The following is a 17,983-nucleotide window of genomic DNA, read 5'->3' as shown; positions in this document are numbered from 1 at the left end:
AATAATGATGATTAACGAAGCAGCGTAACCATAGTCAGAATCTGTGTATTTGAGAGATATAAGTTTGGCAATTTTAATTGGAAAAATCTTCCGATCATGAAAAAGTATGCAAAAAATTAATCGGGGTTGAATAATTTGGGATACTACTGGCGACATGAATTAGTACCACCAACGATATTCAGGTTCATCTTTGCAATTATTGTTGAGTACATAACCATTTTTGTCGCCAACGCTCAAGCAGTAACCACTGGCACTAACGATTTGTCGTTTTTCGTTTAAGGTCCATTTTTTAGCGCTGGAAGGGCTGCTAGCATCGTCGCAATCGACTTGGTGAACATACCAACCTTTCCCTACCAAACATTTGTTACGTTCGTTTCTTAGTTGACCATCGATGAATTTCCACTTTTGTCCCGGCTGGTTACTCCACGGCTTGTGGAAAACATAAACGTCGTCTTCATAGACGCTCAAATATTCTCTGGAAAATTCATTGCGAAGTGGCCGGCGTTCGACGGAAGACGAGGGAATAACAATTGCGTCTTCGCAGGCCGTGTCCCAATTGTACCACAAGAAAGGCGGAGTTGAATCGCAAAGATCTTGAACGACGTACATCAGTCCACTTTTTGAACTCTTATAAGATAAGCACATGTTAAAGCCGTTGACGATTTGGAAACCGTGGCGATACCATTTCTGTCCAGCCCAGTCAGAATGGCAATCGTATTGATAAAGGTACAATGACCACGACTGTATATCCCAGGCCGTCAAGCATTTGCCAAAATCGTTCTTCAATTGGTTGTCCACAAATCGCCATCTCTGTCCTGTGGTATTTTGCCATTCCGATTTCAAAAAAATTGACGCGGCTTCTAGACTGGAGTCTCCCAGCACCGACAGATAGGCTTGACCGAACTCGTTCCGTAGAAGCCCGGTTTGATTGCTGGCGTTAAAGTCAACTTGGTTAACACAATCCTGATGGACGGATGGCTCAGCAATTAAGCTTGAATTAATATGGCTTGAATTCACTGGAACAATAAGAATGAAGTGACCAATACAGCCTCCGTGGTCATTAATAATTTGCGAGTTTTCTGTTCCATTTGAAGTTGCTACAGTAACGATTTTCTTCATTTCTTCTTCTGACGATTGACAAGGTGTTTGAATAACCAATGACTCGATGATAAATTGATTTCGTAGTGGTTTCAAATATAGACTCAGGTATTCGTGAACGTCACGGGCGGCTCTCTTTGGTTTCAAAGAAAATCCAATACCCGGAGGATTTTGAAAAATATTGTTCACTGTTTCGATCGGCAAACGGAATTCTTTCAAAGGAACCCAGTCCAAAATTAATGCTCGATCAACGGAGATGGCGATCGCAGACATGCCCTTTTCACTCACTGAGTGGAATCCTCCCGAAGTAGCAGAAAAAACATTGCTTTGAGATCCAGTTTCTGGAAGAACTATAACGATCCACTTCTTGGTTTCATACTTGTCTTCGAGAAATTGAAGCAGTGCGTCAGTCACAACTTCTCGCCCTTGAGTCCAATATTCTTTGATTACGTCACGCATTTCGTTGGGCACGTTGTCCTCATCCGGATGACAATTGAGCATTTCGGTCTCTAGTCTTTCAAGCAACAGACTGGAGGAATTGTGGATGGATTCTTTGAATGACGAACTATATTACGGCAATAAATGATTAAAATGAGTATAATTTTTTCGCTATCATCTAGATATGTATTTAGAAGAGTGGAAAATTTACCTGGTGCTCGACATCTTTTCATATTCGGCGCTTAACCATACTCCTGTCATTACAAGGCCCATTATGGCATTGATTTTAGTTTTCAAACGCATGCCGCACTAATAATATAAAGGAGACAAAAATTGTAAAGTAAAGGTAATTCAATTAATTATTACGCTCACACTTACTCCGGTAGCGTCACGCACGGTGGCAAAAATGTCTCCAGATGGACAGAACACATTAGTATTGCCTAGTAGACCGTCCATTAAGTGTTCAATATTTGTGTAAAGGTCGCTGGCTTCTTTGAAAAACAGTTGCAAATTTTCTTCGGTTGAATTTGCAAGAAATCCCTTGAAGAGTTTTTGGGTTTTTCCTATTTTTATTTCGTCAGGATAATAGCAAAGAGCTATGCCCATCTTCTCAAGTAATTTAATTATAGTTTGAAGTTCTTCCTTCAAATCACTCAACTGTTCTTCGACACTGGAAAAATGGCTTATGATTTCCACTTGATTGTTTTCGGCTTCCACTGCCTCGTAAATGTTGATGATGCTTTCGACAGTAAATTGAAGGATGTTGATAATGGGCAGTCCTATCAAAAGGTCATGATGAACGACATTAAGATTTTTCCATGATCCAATGTTTTTGTCCAGAGGTACAAAAACTCTGAACTTCATTCCCTTATTATTCAAAGTTGTTGACGACGATATTAACACAGTCAGTACTAAAACTAGACTGATATCCAAGTTGCTGTGTCTTTTTTTCATTTTTTGAATTCACTTATATTCCAGATGAGATGACTCTTGATGCACAGTTAATTTGTGTTGTATTAAATCAAGGTAGTTTTAAAATTTACCTGAATCATGCAAAATTAAAAAAATGCATAAGGTGAAGGCAGTTCTATTTCTAAAAAATTTGTATCACAATAGTTCCTTGAAAAATTGTGCAATAGATAAGGATAGGGTCTACTGTGTATAATTGCTATTGATATTGCAATACTGATAAATAGCGTATCAATTAAAAAGCCCACAAAAAATAATGGCGCTTAAAGATATCAGACTAAAAGATCAAGTCGTCATGAAGCATTATAAGATTAAGAATGCTACATTCTATACCTTGCAAACAGACAATGACGTTTGCTAAATACGTTTTTCTAATTACTTATCCGATTAAAGGTTTTTGAAAAATAAGTAATAAGAATAAGTAAAATCTGCATAAACAGACGTAAACTGGATAATAAAGTGGCACAATGGATAAAAGAACACTCACTCAGTCACAAATTTCCGCTGAAACAGACGACGTAAGCGTGCTGTGTGGTCAACTTGCAAAATGTCTTCCGCCCATCCTCTCCAAACTCCAAGATCAAAATGCACAATTACCCCATCTAGTGAAAAAATAATGTTTCCCACTCTCGCTTCCTGCTTGAGAAGTCTCCCGACCGATAAGAAAGTACAGATTTAAAAAAAAGGGTGGTTTGATGATAACTACCTCTTCAAATTAATAATGAACGAGCGGATGAATTTAAGTGCGTGTGCATACTTTGGAAACAAAGCTCTGGAAGAAAAGTTAAACGTTAAGTTATGTTTTCAATTCTTTGAGAGATAAATATTCAATGTTTTTTGTTATGTTATTCACAGTAGAAATCACACGCACTGCGCTGCAGGCTATACGGAGTCGACTTCAAGATAACCCGGATGAAGTCTCAGAGTCCACCCAAATTACTCGAACCAGCAACATGTCCTGCGAATCGACTCCAGCAACTCGAATTCAAAAGAAAAAGAATAATGATGATTAACGAAGCAGCGTAACCATAGTCAGAATCTGTGTATTTGAGAGATATAAGTTTGGCAATTTTAATTGGAAAAATCTTCCGATCATGAAAAAGTATGCAAAAAATTAATCGGGGTTGAATAATTTGGGATACTACTGGCGACATGAATTAGTACCACCAACGATATTCAGGTTCATCTTTGCAATTATTGTTGAGTACATAACCATTTTTGTCGCCAACGCTCAAGCAGTAACCACTGGCACTAACGATTTGTCGTTTTTCGTTTAAGGTCCATTTTTTAGCGCTGGAAGGGCTGCTAGCATCGTCGCAATCGACTTGGTGAACATACCAACCTTTCCCTACCAAACATTTGTTACGTTCGTTTCTTAGTTGACCATCGATGAATTTCCACTTTTGTCCCGGCTGGTTACTCCACGGCTTGTGGAAAACATAAACGTCGTCTTCATAGACGCTCAAATATTCTCTGGAAAATTCATTGCGAAGTGGCCGGCGTTCGACGGAAGACGAGGGAATAACAATTGCGTCTTCGCAGGCCGTGTCCCAATTGTACCACAAGAAAGGCGGAGTTGAATCGCAAAGATCTTGAACGACGTACATCAGTCCACTTTTTGAACTCTCGTAAGATAAGCACATGTTGAAGCCGTTGACGATTTGGAAACCGTGGCGATACCATTTCTGCCCAGCCCAGTCAGAATGGCAATCGTATTGGTAAAGATACCACGACTGTATTTTCCAGGCCGTCAAGCATTTGCCAAGTTCGTTTTTCAATTGGTTATCCACAAATCGCCATCTCTGTCCTGTGTAATTTTTCCATTCCGATTCCAAAATAATTGACGCGGCTTCTTGGCTGGAGTCTCCCTGCACCGACAGATAGGCTTGACCGAACTCGTTGCGTAGAAGCTCGGTTTGATTGGCGTTGGAGTCAACTTGGTTATCACAATCCTGATGAACGGATGGCTCAGCAATGGCAATTTGGCTGGAATTGCTTGGGCTTGAATTCACTGGAACAATAAGAATGAAGTGGCCAATACAGCTACCGTGATCATTAATAATTTGCGAATATTCTGTTCCATTGGAAATTACTACAGTAACGATTTTCTTCATTTCTTCCTCTGACGATTGACAAGGTGTTTGAATAACCAACGACTCGATGATAAATTGATTTCGTAGTGGTTTCAAATATAGACTCAGGTATTCGTGAACGTCACGGGCGGCTCTCTTTGGTTTCAAAGAAAATCCAATGCCCGGAGGAATTTGGTCAATATTGTTCACTGTTTCGATCGGCATCCGGAATTCTTTCAAAGGAACCCAGTCCAAAATTAATGCTCGATCAACGGAGATGGCGATCGCAGCCATGCCCTTTTCACTCACTGAGTGGAATCCTCCCGAAATAGCAGAATAAACATTGCTTTGAGATCCAGTTTCTGGAAAAACTATAACGATCCACTTCTTGGTTTCATACTTGTCTTCGAGAAATTGAAGCAGTGCGTCAGTCACAACTTCTCGCCCTTGAGTCCAATATTCTTTGATTACGTCACGCATTTCGTTGGGCACGTTGTCCTCATCCCGATGACAATTGAGCATTTCGGTCTCTAGTCTTCCAAGCAAAAGACTAGAGGAATTGCGGATGGATTCTTTGAATGACGAACTATATTACGGCAATAAATGATTAAAATGAGTATAATTTTTTCGCTATCATCTAGATATGTATTTAGAAGAGTGGAAAATTTACCTGGTGCTCGACATCTTTTCATATTCGGCGCTTAACCATACTCCTGTCATTACAAGGCCCATTATGGCATTGATTTTAGTTTTCAATCGCATGCCACACTAATAATATAAAAGATGAAAAAAAGTGGTAAAGAAAAAGTGATTCAATTAATTATTACGCTCACACTTACTCCGGTAGCGTCTCGCACGGTGGCAAAAATGTCTCCGAATGGACATAAACCTTTATAATTGCCTTGAAGCCCGTCCATTAAGTGTTCCGTGTATGTGTAAAGGTCGCTGGCTTCTTTGAAAAACAGTTGCAAATTTTTTTCGGTTGAATTGTCAAGATATTCCTTGAAGATTTTTTGGGTTTTCACTATTTTTGCTTCGTCGGGATAATAGCAAAGAGCTATGCCCATCTTCTCAAGTAATTTAATTATAGTTTGAAGTTCTTCCTTCAAATCGCTCAACTGTTCTTCGATACTGGAAAAATGGCTGATGATTTCCACTTGATTGTTTTCGGCTTCCACTGCCTCGTAAATGTTGATGATGCTTTCGACAGTAAATTGAAGGATGTCGATAATGGGCAGTTCTATCAAAAGGTCATGACGGACGACATCAAGATTTTTCCATGATCCAATGCTGTTGTCCAGAGGTACAAAAACTCTGTACTTCATTCCCTTATTGTGATTCAAAGTTGTCGACGTCGATATTAACACAGTCAGTACTAAAACTAGACTGATATCCAAGTTGCTGTGTCTTTTTTTTCATTTTTTGAATTCACTTAGTATTCCAGATGAGATGACTCTTGATGCACAGTTAATTTGTGTGGTATTAAATCAAGGTAGTTTAAAATTTATCTGAATCATGCAAAACAAAAAAAATGCATTAGTTGTTGAAGGCAGACTAAAAATTTTGTATCATAAAAAATTGTGGAATAGATAAAGATAAGGGACTGTTATTGATATTGGAATACTGATAAAAAGCATATCGATTAAAAGGCCCCCCTCCAAAAAAAAAATAAATAATAATAATGGCGCTGGGGCCAATATCAGACTATAAAAGATCGAGTCGTCTTATTGAAGCATTAAGATCAAGAATGTATATATTTACATTCTATACCCTGCAAGCAGCCAATGACGTTTGCTAAATACGAATTTCTAATTATGTATAAGGTAAAAGGTTTTTGACGAATACGTAATAAGCATACCGGTATGTGAAATCTGCATGTACAGATGTAAACTAGATAAAGTGGCACAATGGATAAAAGAACACTCATCACTCAGCTACAAATTTCCGGTCGCGTGCTGTGTGGTCAACTTTGACAAAATCTCCTTCCCCCATCCCCTCCGAAATCCAAAATCAAGTAAAAAATGCACAATTACCCCATCTAGTGAAAATAATGTTTCCCACTCTCGCTTTCTGCTCAAAAAGTAATTTTTTTTTTTGTTCGCTGCTACTAGTATGCGTAATCACACACCCGGCACAAGTGGTATATCGCCACCGCACTGGCACAACACAAAAAAACGAGGGAATAATAAGAACCAAACAATGAAAAAACTCTGAAATTGGGGTGGATCTGAATAATCTGGGTGAAGAAGGTCAACAACCAAACCCACGTTTGTGTAGTTTGGCAGGAGCTAACACCAAAGTGGATTCATGGAAAGACCTTGAACAAGTTACAAAGAAATATACACACACAAATACAAGGAATTTTTTGAACTATCTAAGAAAACACAAGGAAATCAAATCCGCGTTTTCTCATTTCCAACTGACATCTGTATATTTTTAATCAGACAATTCAATTCCAACTCTACAGACCGTTGTTAACCCAATTAATCTATTTTGTGAATTTCTTTATGATGTCCACAGCAAACAGAGGTTTCTGCTTATGTTACCCGAACAGACAATCGTCCCGCTTACAAGCCAAGCATGTGCTGCATAGCCCGACTAGCGACTTGTTACCCCAACGATGTCACAAATGGGCCCAAAATTAAAGCGCCAAAAATGTTCCCCTATTTTTTACATATTGCAATTTCCCAGTGACAACACTCGCAAAAACTTGTAGGCACGGGAAGGAGGAAATGAGGCAGTATGGAAAATTTGTTTTTTCCCTATTTTTCTTTCATGGAACGAGGGCAACATTTACAAAATTTGAACTGAAGTTTTTCTTTGTGGATTGGGACTATTGGGAGAGGGTAGAGACGGTGCCAAAAGAAAAACAGCAACATCCCGGTTGAGAAAGAAGAAGAAAAAAAAATTCAATGAGAATTTAAGTGCGTGTGCATACTTCGGAAAGAAAGCTCTGGAAGAAAAGTTTAACAACTGAAAGCGAAAAAAAAAACAAACAAAAAAAAACCAAAAAAAAAACAGAAAAAAGATTTTTTATATATAATATATAATCTGTTGGTTGCTTCCTTTTTGTAATATTTTTTATTTTTGTTTTAATCATTGTTTTTAGATTATGTATTTGCCCAACCTAATTATGTCCTTCTGTGTCGACCATTCCGGCTACTGTTGGTACTGGCAGCAGCAAAATCTAAAGCTGCAGACGCTGCTCCTGCTGGCACAGCCAAGCGGGCCTTAATGCGGAAGAGTTCTATATTGAGCGCTCCGCATATTTCCAGGCAGACGCGATGGCAGTAACGGTACAAGTCAATGGCTGCCCACAGCTGTTGAAAGAACGGTACAAAATAAGATTTACAGTAGCGTTCAGAAAATAACGAAATAATTGTTTACCAAACACAGCCACAGAACGTAATACTCCTGTATAAAGTTGTTGAAGTATTGGTTCAGGAAGAGAAGCGCTGGACCAATTAGCACTGAATCAAGGTAGTCCATCTCACTACGGGTCATGTGTGCAACCTTTACTTACGCACATCCACAAAAGCAAGGAAATTAGAAATTAATCATCTCACAGTCGGAAGGAAAAGTAATTACCACAAGTCGATTGGTGACTTTGGCAACGACCAATCCAAAGGCAATAATGTACAATGAAGGATGCTCCTCGAATATGTGTTCCTCGCTCTTGCAGGCAATAATGTAAGCCGGGACGATAACCAGACCTAGTGGAATGGCAGGAGATAGAACGCTAGTTCCCTGCTCGATCGAAGAAAGAATAATGAATGTCAACAAACAGCTCAATCAAACAAAAATGGCTAAAGCAAGTTAAAAGAACGGGAATCTAAGCGAGGGAAAACTTTGAAAACAAGACGTTATAAAAAGCACAAAGACGGAAGGAGGAAAAACATACAGCCACAGTGGATCCGTTTTTGCCAGCTCCTCCACGTAGGATGACTCTCATTGATGAAATTCCAATGATGGCGTAGATAGTTAGAGTCAGGGTTCCAGGTAACAGGACGCAAGAGCAATTCAACCAGCTCAACTACTCCAGTCACAGGGAACGTCACAGCACAAAGACACAAGCAAGACATGTGCGAACCAGCCACCAACAGACAAGTTTGGATTTTTGTCGCCATCCATAGTGGAAAAGGGAAAAAATGTCAAGGCTGACATTAGTTCAGACAGACAGTGCAGAAACTAGAATGATTAGTTAATAATCGCATTGAAAATGAACGAGGTGTATCGCGTCCATCACCAAAGAAACGTGAGGGTTGAGCAATGCCTTCAAGGAAAGCGCGCAGAGAATGAGCGTGGGCGTAGGCCAGATTTTGCAGGTCTACTTACGGCAATTGTCGATCCATTTTTCCCTGTTCCGCCACTCAAAATGCAGCCCAAGTACTCGGTGAAGAATGTGTACGACTGGGCAAGAAACACCGACACTACCACGGCGATATTCCACCCGAACCCCATCATTGGTAACTTATTTGAGAAATATGTTGATTGGGAATATATATACATGGAGGGACGGTATAGAACACAGTTGAAATCTAACCTAACCTCCCACAGCTAACGAATCCCATTACACTCTAAAATCGCTATACTAAAAAAAAACTATAACCAAAAATAAAAAATAAAATAAATGATATCAAAATATACTTACATTCTGTTGCCACATGTTACTGCCGAAGATAAAGGTCAATAAGTGCAATCCCATGATCCCATACTGGGCTTCGGTCACGTCAATTTTCCCGAATCTTAATGTACCTGTAGGGATTAATAATTTGATCGTTACATTTGTGACGATAAAACTCTGTCCAACCACCTCGATCCCATCCTTTATCATTCCGAAATTATGGATGAGGAATAAGTACTGACCTGAGACGTACGTCTGCCAGTGTGCGCAGTAAAAGAGGGCAAAGCCAGTGAAGCACTGAAAGAACATCCACCATGGATGCGTGCCTAGTCCAACAGTGACACATGCAGCCAAGGCAACAAAAACTATGGTAAAAGAATATGTTCATTAATAATTTGTAATTAAAATATTATATTTTAATGAAATTACCGGTGGACAACGAATCACATCCATGATCAAACAGTTCGCCCAAAGGCGAGGAAGAATTGGTCCGGCGAGCTTGTTTTCCATCTATCGCATCTAGAGTTTGGTAAATGAAAATTCCAGCAGCGCACATGAGAGCCGCCCATCTTGGGGACTGGTAATAAGAAAATCTTAATGAACTCTTTGCATCAGGAAATGAGCAAGACTCGCCATGCATAGCTAATCTAATCAATATGATTTATTTATTTTATTTGTACAAACAAATGACCTAAAATCTTTATAATGGATGAATGGAAAACATGTTTTCTTTGAGCTTTAAAACAAATACTAGGATAAGTAATCTAAAATGCAAAAAAATAAAATACATAAACTACTTGACATTACAAGGCAAATATGATTAAGCTGCTAAATACATTTGCAATCAGAGTAAGTACAGTACTATGTCTACAAACTAACTGATTCAATGGTAAACTTATTTGGCAATCCCATACCTCCCCTTAAAATTCAAATGGTCTTCTATCATGATAAATGTAGATTCAAAATTGTAATATATCATGTAGTCTAGTTGTACCTCTTCTTTCCCATCAGGATTATAGTAGACAAGCACCAGTGAAGTCAAAATGTTTACAAAGAGCCCTGTAATGGTAATTAAGTTGGGGGCTAGCCATAAAGGCAAACACTGCACTACCCAATTCCACCATGGCTGAAGAAATGGTTCAAGAATGCTCGAGCTGGTGCAACTGTATTTGTGTTCACTCAGGCGCTTCAGTTGTGTGTCGTCCAACACTGGTTTAAATTTCATTTTTGCAGTTATTCTGCAAAAAAAAGTGTGGATGAAAACAATGCCTTAATCAAGAAACGTGGTGGTTGCTCTTAATAAGAACGTAAGGGATTTACACTTACCAAACAATAAATAGCAAGTTATGTCACTAAGCATTATAAATCCCTCCCTCACTTGATTATGCAACAGTGTTTAACACTGCACAATAACAAGCTGCACAAGAAAATAAGATATGCTGTTGACGGAGCGTAGCGTGAGTAAAAAAAATTCGCAAAATATCTTGTTCAAGCCAGAAATAGAACTAAATTCTGCTGTACAGCTGTACACTGTACCGTCCCCCTTTTTTCCCTTCTTACGTGTTGCAATCCGCGCAGCGTAGACAACCACTTATGCGACTCCGCCGGACTCGAAGAAAACTTTTCGAACCATTTAAACAAAAATAAACTCTTTCAATACTTATCGAAAAATTAATTTGTAAATATAAATATAAAAAATTTACGTCGTAATCACGATATTTCGGCAATCCGTGATTCCGTGTCAATCAAATAATGTCCAACTGGGACAACTTGCATTTTTATTTGGAAGAGGCGTAAATTATAAATTATGCTGCAAAAATTTGTTCTTTTTTTAGATTAAGTGAGTTAATTATCAAATACTCACATTTACTACTTTTTAAATAGAAATTATGTTTTATTACATTTTAAACAACTAAGGTAAGTTAGGTAACTAAGGTTGTTTACTATTTGACCAATAGATGCCTAGCTATAGACTCAGTGAATAACCGGCAGAGGGCTATTGAGCGAGCCTACACTTGTCACCCCGGTTCATGATCTTCTGTGGTGTCTACGATTAATGGCGTCGGCTAAGATCTTTTAGTTAATGCACATGTGATTAAAAGAACAACGTAAGAGGATATAATCACGTGTGCTATAAGTACGGTGTCGTTTTTTACAGTTTGTTTGTGATTCTATAGGCTTTGAGGTATGTCATTGTCTCCGACGTCTTTCATCCATCACCAGAGAGCTCCAGTGTGAACACCAGCCGCAGACATTGGGCGCATCGCGAGTAAACACGCCAAAAATCGAGCGAAGTGTGCTGATTCACACACTGTTAAAGTTTTCGGACTGAATCAGCCATCAACAATGGCTACAGTCCAAGAGCCTCAGGGGGATGCCATCAGGACTGAAATGCAGGATCAAGAGATGGAGAGTCTGGATCCTAAAGAGGCTGACATAATGGAGGAGAGTCGGGATGATAGAGACTCCATTCAAGAAGAAATGATTACAGATTCACAGATCAGAGATGACACTTCAAAAGACGATTCAGGCTTGGAGGATGATGATTCTAGACCTGAAGCTACTTTTAGATATGAAGTTTCTCACATTAGTAAACTGAAGGAGACTGTGTTATCTCCCCCTTGCTACATTCGCAATTTGCCTTGGAAAATTATGGTAAAAGTTATTTGTTAATTGCAACTAAGTTGTAAACACTAATTTTTGTTTTTATTTTTCAGGTGATGCCACGAAACACCTCACCCCAGCAAGACAGGGCACCACAAAAGTTTCTCGGCTTCTTTCTCCAATGTAATGGGGAATCAGAATCCTCTTCGTGGTCATGTAATGCTGTTGCAGATCTGCGCTTGCTGTCCCAAAAAGAGGGAGTTGAGGATTTCTCAAGAAAGATCCAGCATCTGTTTTTTAGCAAAGAAAATGACTGGGGCTTCAGCCACTTTATGAATTGGACTGAAGTCCTTGATCCAGAAAGAGGTTATTGTAAGGACGACACAATAACGCTTGAAGTGCACGTCAATGCTGAAGCTCCGCATGGGGTTAGCTGGGATTCCAAGAAGCACACCGGTTTCGTCGGACTGAAAAACCAAGGAGCCACCTGCTACATGAATTCGTTGCTCCAGACACTCTTTTTTACCAATCAAGTAAGTTTACTTATTTATTCAGAAAATACTGTTGCTAATTATGATTATTTTCGAAATTCAGTTACGGAAGGCGGTTTATAAAATGCCCACAGAGAGTGATGACACCCAACGAAGCGTTGCCTTGGCGTTGCAGCGAGTCTTTTATGAACTTCAGTTTAGCGATCGCCCTGTCGGAACGAAGAAACTGACAAAGAGTTTTGGTTGGGAAACGCTTGATTCCTTCATGCAGCACGACGTCCAGGTAACTAAGCTCCAAAATCTTTCTTATCGTATCGGTCAGCTTTCTAACTGTGCTTGCAACGTGTAGGAATTCTTAAGAGTTCTGTTGGATAAGCTGGAAAGCAAAATGAAGGGAACGTGTGTTGAAGGCACAGTTCCTAGGCTTTTTGCGGGTAAAATGGTTTCGTTCATCAAATGTAAACACGTAGACTACACTTCATCACGAGCTGAAACATTCTACGATATTCAGTTGAGTGTCAAAGGGAAACGAAACATCTTGGAATCGTTCAAAGTAAGTGTTCTGTTTCTTTCTGCCTTAAGTATGTTAACTAATGTTTCGTCTTCTTTAGGATTACGTTGCCACCGAGACATTGGACGGAGATAACAAATACGACGCAGGAGAACATGGACATCAAGAGGCTGAGAAAGGTGTGATCTTCGCCAGCTTCCCTCCCGTACTTCATCTTCATCTAATGAGATTTCAATACGATCCGGTTACAGATTGTTCGATCAAATTCAACGACAGGTATTTATTTTAACTCAGTTGATCAAATCTTAATCTAAAATTTCTCGTGTGTTGTAGATTCGAATTTTACGACAAGCTGGATTTGAATCCGTATCTACAGGCGCCCGAGTCTTCTTCAGCCACTTATACTCTCCACGCCGTCTTGGTTCACAGTGGGGATAACCACGGTGGCCACTACGTTGTGTTTATTAATCCAAAAGGCGACGGAAGATGGTGCAAGTTTGATGATGATGTTGTTTCCCGCTGCACCAAGCAAGAGGCAATCGATTACAATTTTGGAGGAGCTGATGAAGAAGGTTAGTTATAATGCAACATTGTAGAATTGGAAGTAGTAAGGCTCAACTTTATTTTATTTCCTGTGCTAGGTTCACTCAACATTAAGCAGTGCACCAACGCTTACATGTTAGTGTATATCAGAGACTCGACACTACGATCGGTTCTGCAGGACACTACCGAACGCGATATTCCTCGCGAACTCGTAGCTAGACTCTCAGAAGAGCGTAGACTTGAGGCTCTCAAACGGAAGGAGCGCAACGAAGCTCATCTTTTCATGACAGTCCAGTTAGTGACAGAAGATAACTTCCAAGGTATGTATTAAAATAGACAAGTCCGTTGATTGCATCTTGTTGACCGATATCCAATTGATCAATGTTCTTAATTTAGGTCATCAAGGGTTTGATTTATATGACCCAGAACAGGGTGTATCGATAAACTTGAGAATTAGGAAACTAGCCACCTATCAAGAGCTAACGGAATTGATTGCCTCTACCACGCGTTACAATGTCGATCAGTTCCGAATTTGGCCAATGGCTGGGCGAACCAATAACACAATGCGTCCCAAAGCACTAGATTGGGAATCGGACCTTGGCAAGTGTGTAACCGATGTGGCTGACAACTGCAATCCTTGGACTTGTTTCCTGGAATTATTGCCGCCGGATTCGGGGCTCTCGGCCTTGCCTCCATTCCAACAGGATCGAATGGTCTTATTGTTTTTCAAGTACTACGATCCAACAACCCGCCAGATTCACTATGCTGGACATCATTATGCCTTGATCAAGCGGCCATTGGCCGACCTCGTCCCCATTTTACTCCAAAGAGCCGGCCTTCCACCTCACACACAGTTGGAGTTGTACGAGGAGGTAAAAGCAGTTGATTAACTTTGTTTGTTTGTTACCTAGTTCGATTCTAAACCAGTAATATTAAATTTCTCTTTTGAAATACAGGTCAAACCCGGCATGATTGACACCATAGAACATATTGACAAACCACTGGAAACTATTTTGGAGGAACTTATGGATGGAGACATCATTTGTTACCAAAAGTATGATCCAGAAGTGATGGGTTCGCAGTTAGGCACGGTCAAGAAATATTTCTATGACCTGCTTCACCGAATCGAAGTCACATTCTGTGACAAAACGAACCCGTTGGACGTGACAGGATTCACCCTCAGCATGTCGGAGGATTTGGGTTACGATCAAGTGGCTCGACTAGTCGGTGACAGAATCGGATACCCTCCTAACATGCTCCAGTTCTTCAAGAGTCAAGGGCAAGATTGTTGCATCTTAGAACCCCATTGATTTTTATTGTACTAACTTTCCCTTGGAATATTCAGTTACAGAGAGGGCCCCGGTCCATCGATTCGCTATCACTGGGAAACATCACTGAAGGAGATGGTGACCTCGGCCAAAGTCAAGCAACCCAAAAAGCTATTTTACTTGAGGCTGACCATGCCCATCACCGAATTAGAGAGCAAGAGGCAATTCAAATGCACCTGGGTAGATTCCCGTCTCAAGGTAATTTGCTGCCATATTATGGAATTAAGTGTCATAAAATAAATTTGCTTTGCTTTTACGCTAGGATGAGAAAGAGTTGACATTGTATCCAGCAAAAACAGCAACAGTAGCGGAGTTGTTGGAAGAAGCCCGAAAGCACATGACTTTATCAGAAAATGGTTCTGGAAAACTTAGGTTAGTAAACAACTGTAATTTTATAAACTAAACGGAATAGGTTCTTAATTACCTTAAATCGTCCCCAGATTATTGGAGATAGTGAGTTACAAGATTCAAAGTATTGTCTATGAGGAGATTCGACTCGATATGCTGAACACGAGCCCTCCACGATGGTTCCGAGTTGAGGAGATTCCAAAAGACGAGCTTGAAATAGGCGATGATGAACTCCTTATTCCAGTAGCTCATTTTTCCAAAGAAATCTATTCTGGGTTTGGCATTCCCTTTCTCTTAAAAGTGAGGGAAGCTGAACCCTTTTCTCAAGTCAAAGGTATTGAACAATTTCGCGTTGAAGTGATTTACGTAGATATAACTTTCTTAACGTTTCGCGAGTAGAGAGGATACAAAAAAGACTCGAGGTCCCGGATAAAGAGTTTGAAAAATATAAATTTGCTGTCGTAGTGATGACTCGCATTCGCAATCTAACGGAGACCCCTGAATTGACTCTCAACCTGGAAGATTTTAAGCCTCCACTCAATCAGCGTATGTTTCTTGCAACTTTTGATTGATTTATTCATCACAGGTCATTCTAGTTTATTAATTTGGATTTTCTGTTCAGAGCCTTTAGTGCAGATGCGACCTTGGTTAGGTATCGACCATGTGAACAAGGCACCTAAACGTACGCGCTACAGCTATTACGAAAAGGCCATCAAGATTTACAACTAACTCAAAAAGAAATAATGCAGTTTGATTCCTAAAATGGGGTATCTTAATTTCAATCGCTTAAAAAAGGAGGGAAGAAGTTGAAGGAGATGCGATTACAAGAAGCTCCCTGTAACAGGTTCAAATTGGATTCCCATTTTGTAAAGTCACTGAACCTCCATCCCCAATGTAACCCTCCACCAGCTCCTTTCAACTCGCTCATCTTGATATGACGGCTTTTCCAACACTTCGTCTCGATTGATGTCTTTCCTCTGTTCTGAAGCCATTAAATTATTTTTAAGTGAATGCTCCCCCCCCCCCTATTTTCCACTCTTCACTTAATGATTTTTAATTTCTATTTTTCCCATTCGGAATTCTTTCTTACTTCTTAAGGATTTTTGTAGGGGAAATCCTATGAAGATAAGGCGCAGACGAGGTCGAGATTGTTGGAAAGGTGACTGGATTCGTTTCTTTATTATTATTTTTTTTTTTCGAAACTTCAAAATGTTCTACCCCTCCTACTACCGCGGTTTGTGCCGCGAATGTTGATAATGTGCTAATAATTGAAGCTAGAGTGAGAAATTAAAAATTTGAAAACACTGGTTATTTCTTGCGATTTTCTTGTTTTGGTTTTTATATTTTCTGAACGGGTTTCGTTTTCTTTATAGGTTTCGTATCTTTTAGTTGTAGATTGTCTCACTAGATGGCCATCAAAGCGAAAACAACAAGAATTTTTTTTTTTTTTAAATGCTGTTACGTGACGTGTAAATGCGAACAGAACTACTTCGGTTCTGGAATGATCATTGGCAATTCAAATTCTTTGCGTCGTTGCTAGTTCAAATTTTAATTTGACAGAATAGGTCGTCATAAAATAGTAGAAATGGAATTTGATTCAAGAGTGCTACATTTAATTACTTTGTCAATTTTTTTTAATGTTTCAGTCGAAATGTCATTCCCACTCAAGTGGTCAGACTGATGTGAGATCTTCCTTTCTGTTAAATATACCCAGGAATCTTTCTTCACTAAAAACATGAACAGTTAACAGTACATACAGAACTGGAAGACGGGCATACCAGCAGCAGCATAGTAGCGCATAGTAGCAGTACGGAGAGTTTGGGTATGTTCTACTTCTAAACATAGGCTTTGCAACAACATACAATTTATATTATAAATTGCAACGTAAGTTACATTTTCATAAGAGGCGATCTTTCTTTTCAACGCATGTTATAATAGGAAAATGTAATTAATTAAATCCCCTTTACTCTTAAACTTTTATAAATATCGTCGCATAGTATTTTGTTCATTTAAATTTCATAAAAAGAAATACACAAAAAATTTGTCTGAAAAAAGAACCCCGAAAACAGCCAAAGCAAAAGTGCAAACGATTCAAAATAATAATTTAAAAAAAATACTTCCGGTTTCTAATTGGACTTTATCTTACCGTACCTCATTTTCCACTATCATAGTCATTTCCCGATATTCGCTGCAACTTCGCAAGTACTACAGTATCTTTGATCTATGGAAAGCCAAATTAGAAGCTTTTTATTTCGAAAAATAAATAGGAGCGATATCTAGAAGTAGCAAAAATGCTGTTAATTTTGACCCGCATTCGTTTAAATTTAGCCGTCCGTCCTAGTTTATGAAAAAATGTAATACATCAATGAATAATAGAGAAAAACTATTAAGTACGTATACGAAGAAGATTGAGGAACACTGACGAGCTTAGTTGTTTCCGGGAACGAAACTCTTTAATTAAAAATGGTTACATTATGTGCTTTACTACTAGTCTATCAGAAAGTTAAACAATCCCCGTTTCCTTGTTCGAAAGCGGACTTATTCTCCTTATCCTCACAGCAAACTAACTTTTGTCATTCACTTTTTTATGAAAGAAGAATAATAAATACATGATATTTTATTCTACGTGCATGTTCGATATCAAAATCCAAAGTTTGAGACAGTGACAAACTGAATAAAAGGGAACTTGTGTGGATTTTGTTCATTTGACAGTCCGAACCTTACATTAAGAAAAAAGAGCTTCATATTTCTTTTATATAACGCCAGATAATGTTGAAAGAAATTTATGAAATGCGTGACTGTCCAAGTATCACACACTCGTTTCACGGAAGATCAGAACTTTTATTGAAAGCGCAACCAATAAATTATTTTCAAACTAGAGTAACGCTCAAGCTCAACATGAGTTTTTAACATAGAAGTGGCCAAGTGGGTTCATACTGTACGAACCTACATGGCCA

At 39.1% G+C, this 17,983-nt stretch overlaps 3 protein-coding genes across 9 annotated transcripts; 1 reads left to right on the top strand and 2 right to left on the bottom strand.

The window, feature by feature from the left end:
* Positions 1-29: 29 nt before the first annotated feature.
* On the bottom strand, positions 30-6,746 carry LOC124337466. Of its 4 annotated transcripts, none has more exons than XM_046791459.1 (4): positions 6,436-6,664; positions 1,915-2,579; positions 1,748-1,845; positions 30-1,663 (listed from the first exon to the last, which is right to left on the bottom strand). In XM_046791459.1, the coding sequence occupies exons 2-4, from the start codon at positions 2,488-2,490 to the stop codon at positions 160-162; spliced, it is 2,178 nt and encodes a 725-aa protein (XP_046647415.1). In that variant the 5' UTR covers positions 2,491-2,579; positions 6,436-6,664; the 3' UTR covers positions 30-159. The 4 variants fall into 4 exon arrangements, with proteins under 4 accessions (XP_046647415.1, XP_046647414.1, XP_046647416.1 ...); XM_046791458.1 differs by lacking the exon at positions 6,436-6,664 and adding an exon at positions 2,993-3,350; XM_046791460.1 differs by lacking the exon at positions 6,436-6,664 and adding an exon at positions 2,839-2,956.
* Positions 6,747-6,981: 235 nt separating this feature from the next.
* Positions 6,982-10,769, bottom strand: LOC124337468 (cholinephosphotransferase 1-like). 3 transcript variants are annotated; one of them, XM_046791463.1, is made up of 10 exons: positions 10,528-10,769; positions 10,196-10,439; positions 9,631-9,778; positions 9,444-9,566; positions 9,229-9,332; positions 8,913-9,047; positions 8,166-8,324; positions 7,965-8,090; positions 7,705-7,897; positions 6,982-7,567 (listed from the first exon to the last, which is right to left on the bottom strand). In XM_046791463.1, exons 2-9 carry the CDS (start codon positions 10,424-10,426, stop codon positions 7,709-7,711), a joined length of 1,215 nt encoding a protein of 404 aa, XP_046647419.1. In that variant the 5' UTR covers positions 10,427-10,439; positions 10,528-10,769; the 3' UTR covers positions 6,982-7,567; positions 7,705-7,708. The 3 variants fall into 3 exon arrangements, with proteins under 3 accessions (XP_046647419.1, XP_046647420.1, XP_046647421.1); XM_046791464.1 differs by having other exon boundaries at positions 6,982-7,550; XM_046791465.1 differs by lacking the exon at positions 8,913-9,047 and adding an exon at positions 8,479-8,610 and having other exon boundaries at positions 10,528-10,768.
* A 426-nt stretch (positions 10,770-11,195) lies between these two features.
* LOC124338457 (ubiquitin carboxyl-terminal hydrolase 7-like) lies at positions 11,196-16,333 on the top strand. 2 transcript variants are annotated; one of them, XM_046792534.1, is made up of 15 exons: positions 11,196-11,309; positions 11,379-11,856; positions 11,919-12,338; positions 12,400-12,579; positions 12,646-12,849; positions 12,908-13,083; positions 13,141-13,379; positions 13,449-13,670; positions 13,747-14,222; positions 14,307-14,629; positions 14,702-14,876; positions 14,941-15,050; positions 15,119-15,360; positions 15,426-15,572; positions 15,649-16,333. In XM_046792534.1, the coding sequence occupies exons 2-15, from the start codon at positions 11,548-11,550 to the stop codon at positions 15,753-15,755; spliced, it is 3,330 nt and encodes a 1,109-aa protein (XP_046648490.1). In that variant the 5' UTR covers positions 11,196-11,309; positions 11,379-11,547; the 3' UTR covers positions 15,756-16,333. The 2 variants fall into 2 exon arrangements, with proteins under 2 accessions (XP_046648490.1, XP_046648489.1); XM_046792533.1 differs by having other exon boundaries at positions 14,696-14,876.
* Positions 16,334-17,983: the final 1,650 nt, after the last annotated feature.

Source organism: Daphnia pulicaria, chromosome 4, assembly GCF_021234035.1.
Source record: "Daphnia pulicaria isolate SC F1-1A chromosome 4, SC_F0-13Bv2, whole genome shotgun sequence".
NCBI classification, from domain to species: Eukaryota; Metazoa; Arthropoda; class Branchiopoda; order Diplostraca; family Daphniidae; genus Daphnia; species Daphnia pulicaria.
This window is presented reverse-complemented; position numbering and strand designations above follow the sequence as displayed.

Coding starts and splice junctions, on each gene's coding strand:
- LOC124337468 (XM_046791463.1), bottom strand. CDS start 10,426: ATGAAATTTAAACCAGTGTTGGACGACACACAACTGAAGCGCCTGAGT. Junction 8,325..8,912: donor AAAATGGATCGACAATTGCC/GTAAGTAGACCT, acceptor TCGATCGAGCAG/GGAACTAGCGTTCTATCTCC. Junction 7,898..7,964: donor ACGTTCTGTGGCTGTGTTTG/GTAAACAATTAT, acceptor TTCTTTCAACAG/CTGTGGGCAGCCATTGACTT.
- LOC124338457 (XM_046792533.1), top strand. CDS start 11,548: ATGGCTACAGTCCAAGAGCCTCAGGGGGATGCCATCAGGACTGAAATG. Junction 11,857..11,918: donor ATTTGCCTTGGAAAATTATG/GTAAAAGTTATT, acceptor TTTATTTTTCAG/GTGATGCCACGAAACACCTC. Junction 12,339..12,399: donor CACTCTTTTTTACCAATCAA/GTAAGTTTACTT, acceptor TTCGAAATTCAG/TTACGGAAGGCGGTTTATAA.
- LOC124337466 (XM_046791459.1), bottom strand. CDS start 2,490: ATGAAAAAAAGACACAGCAACTTGGATATCAGTCTAGTTTTAGTACTG. Junction 1,846..1,914: donor CCGTGCGTGACGCTACCGGA/GTAAGTGTGAGC, acceptor TTATATTATTAG/TGCGGCATGCGTTTGAAAAC. Junction 1,664..1,747: donor GAAAAGATGTCGAGCACCAG/GTAAATTTTCCA, acceptor GCCGTAATATAG/TTCGTCATTCAAAGAATCCA.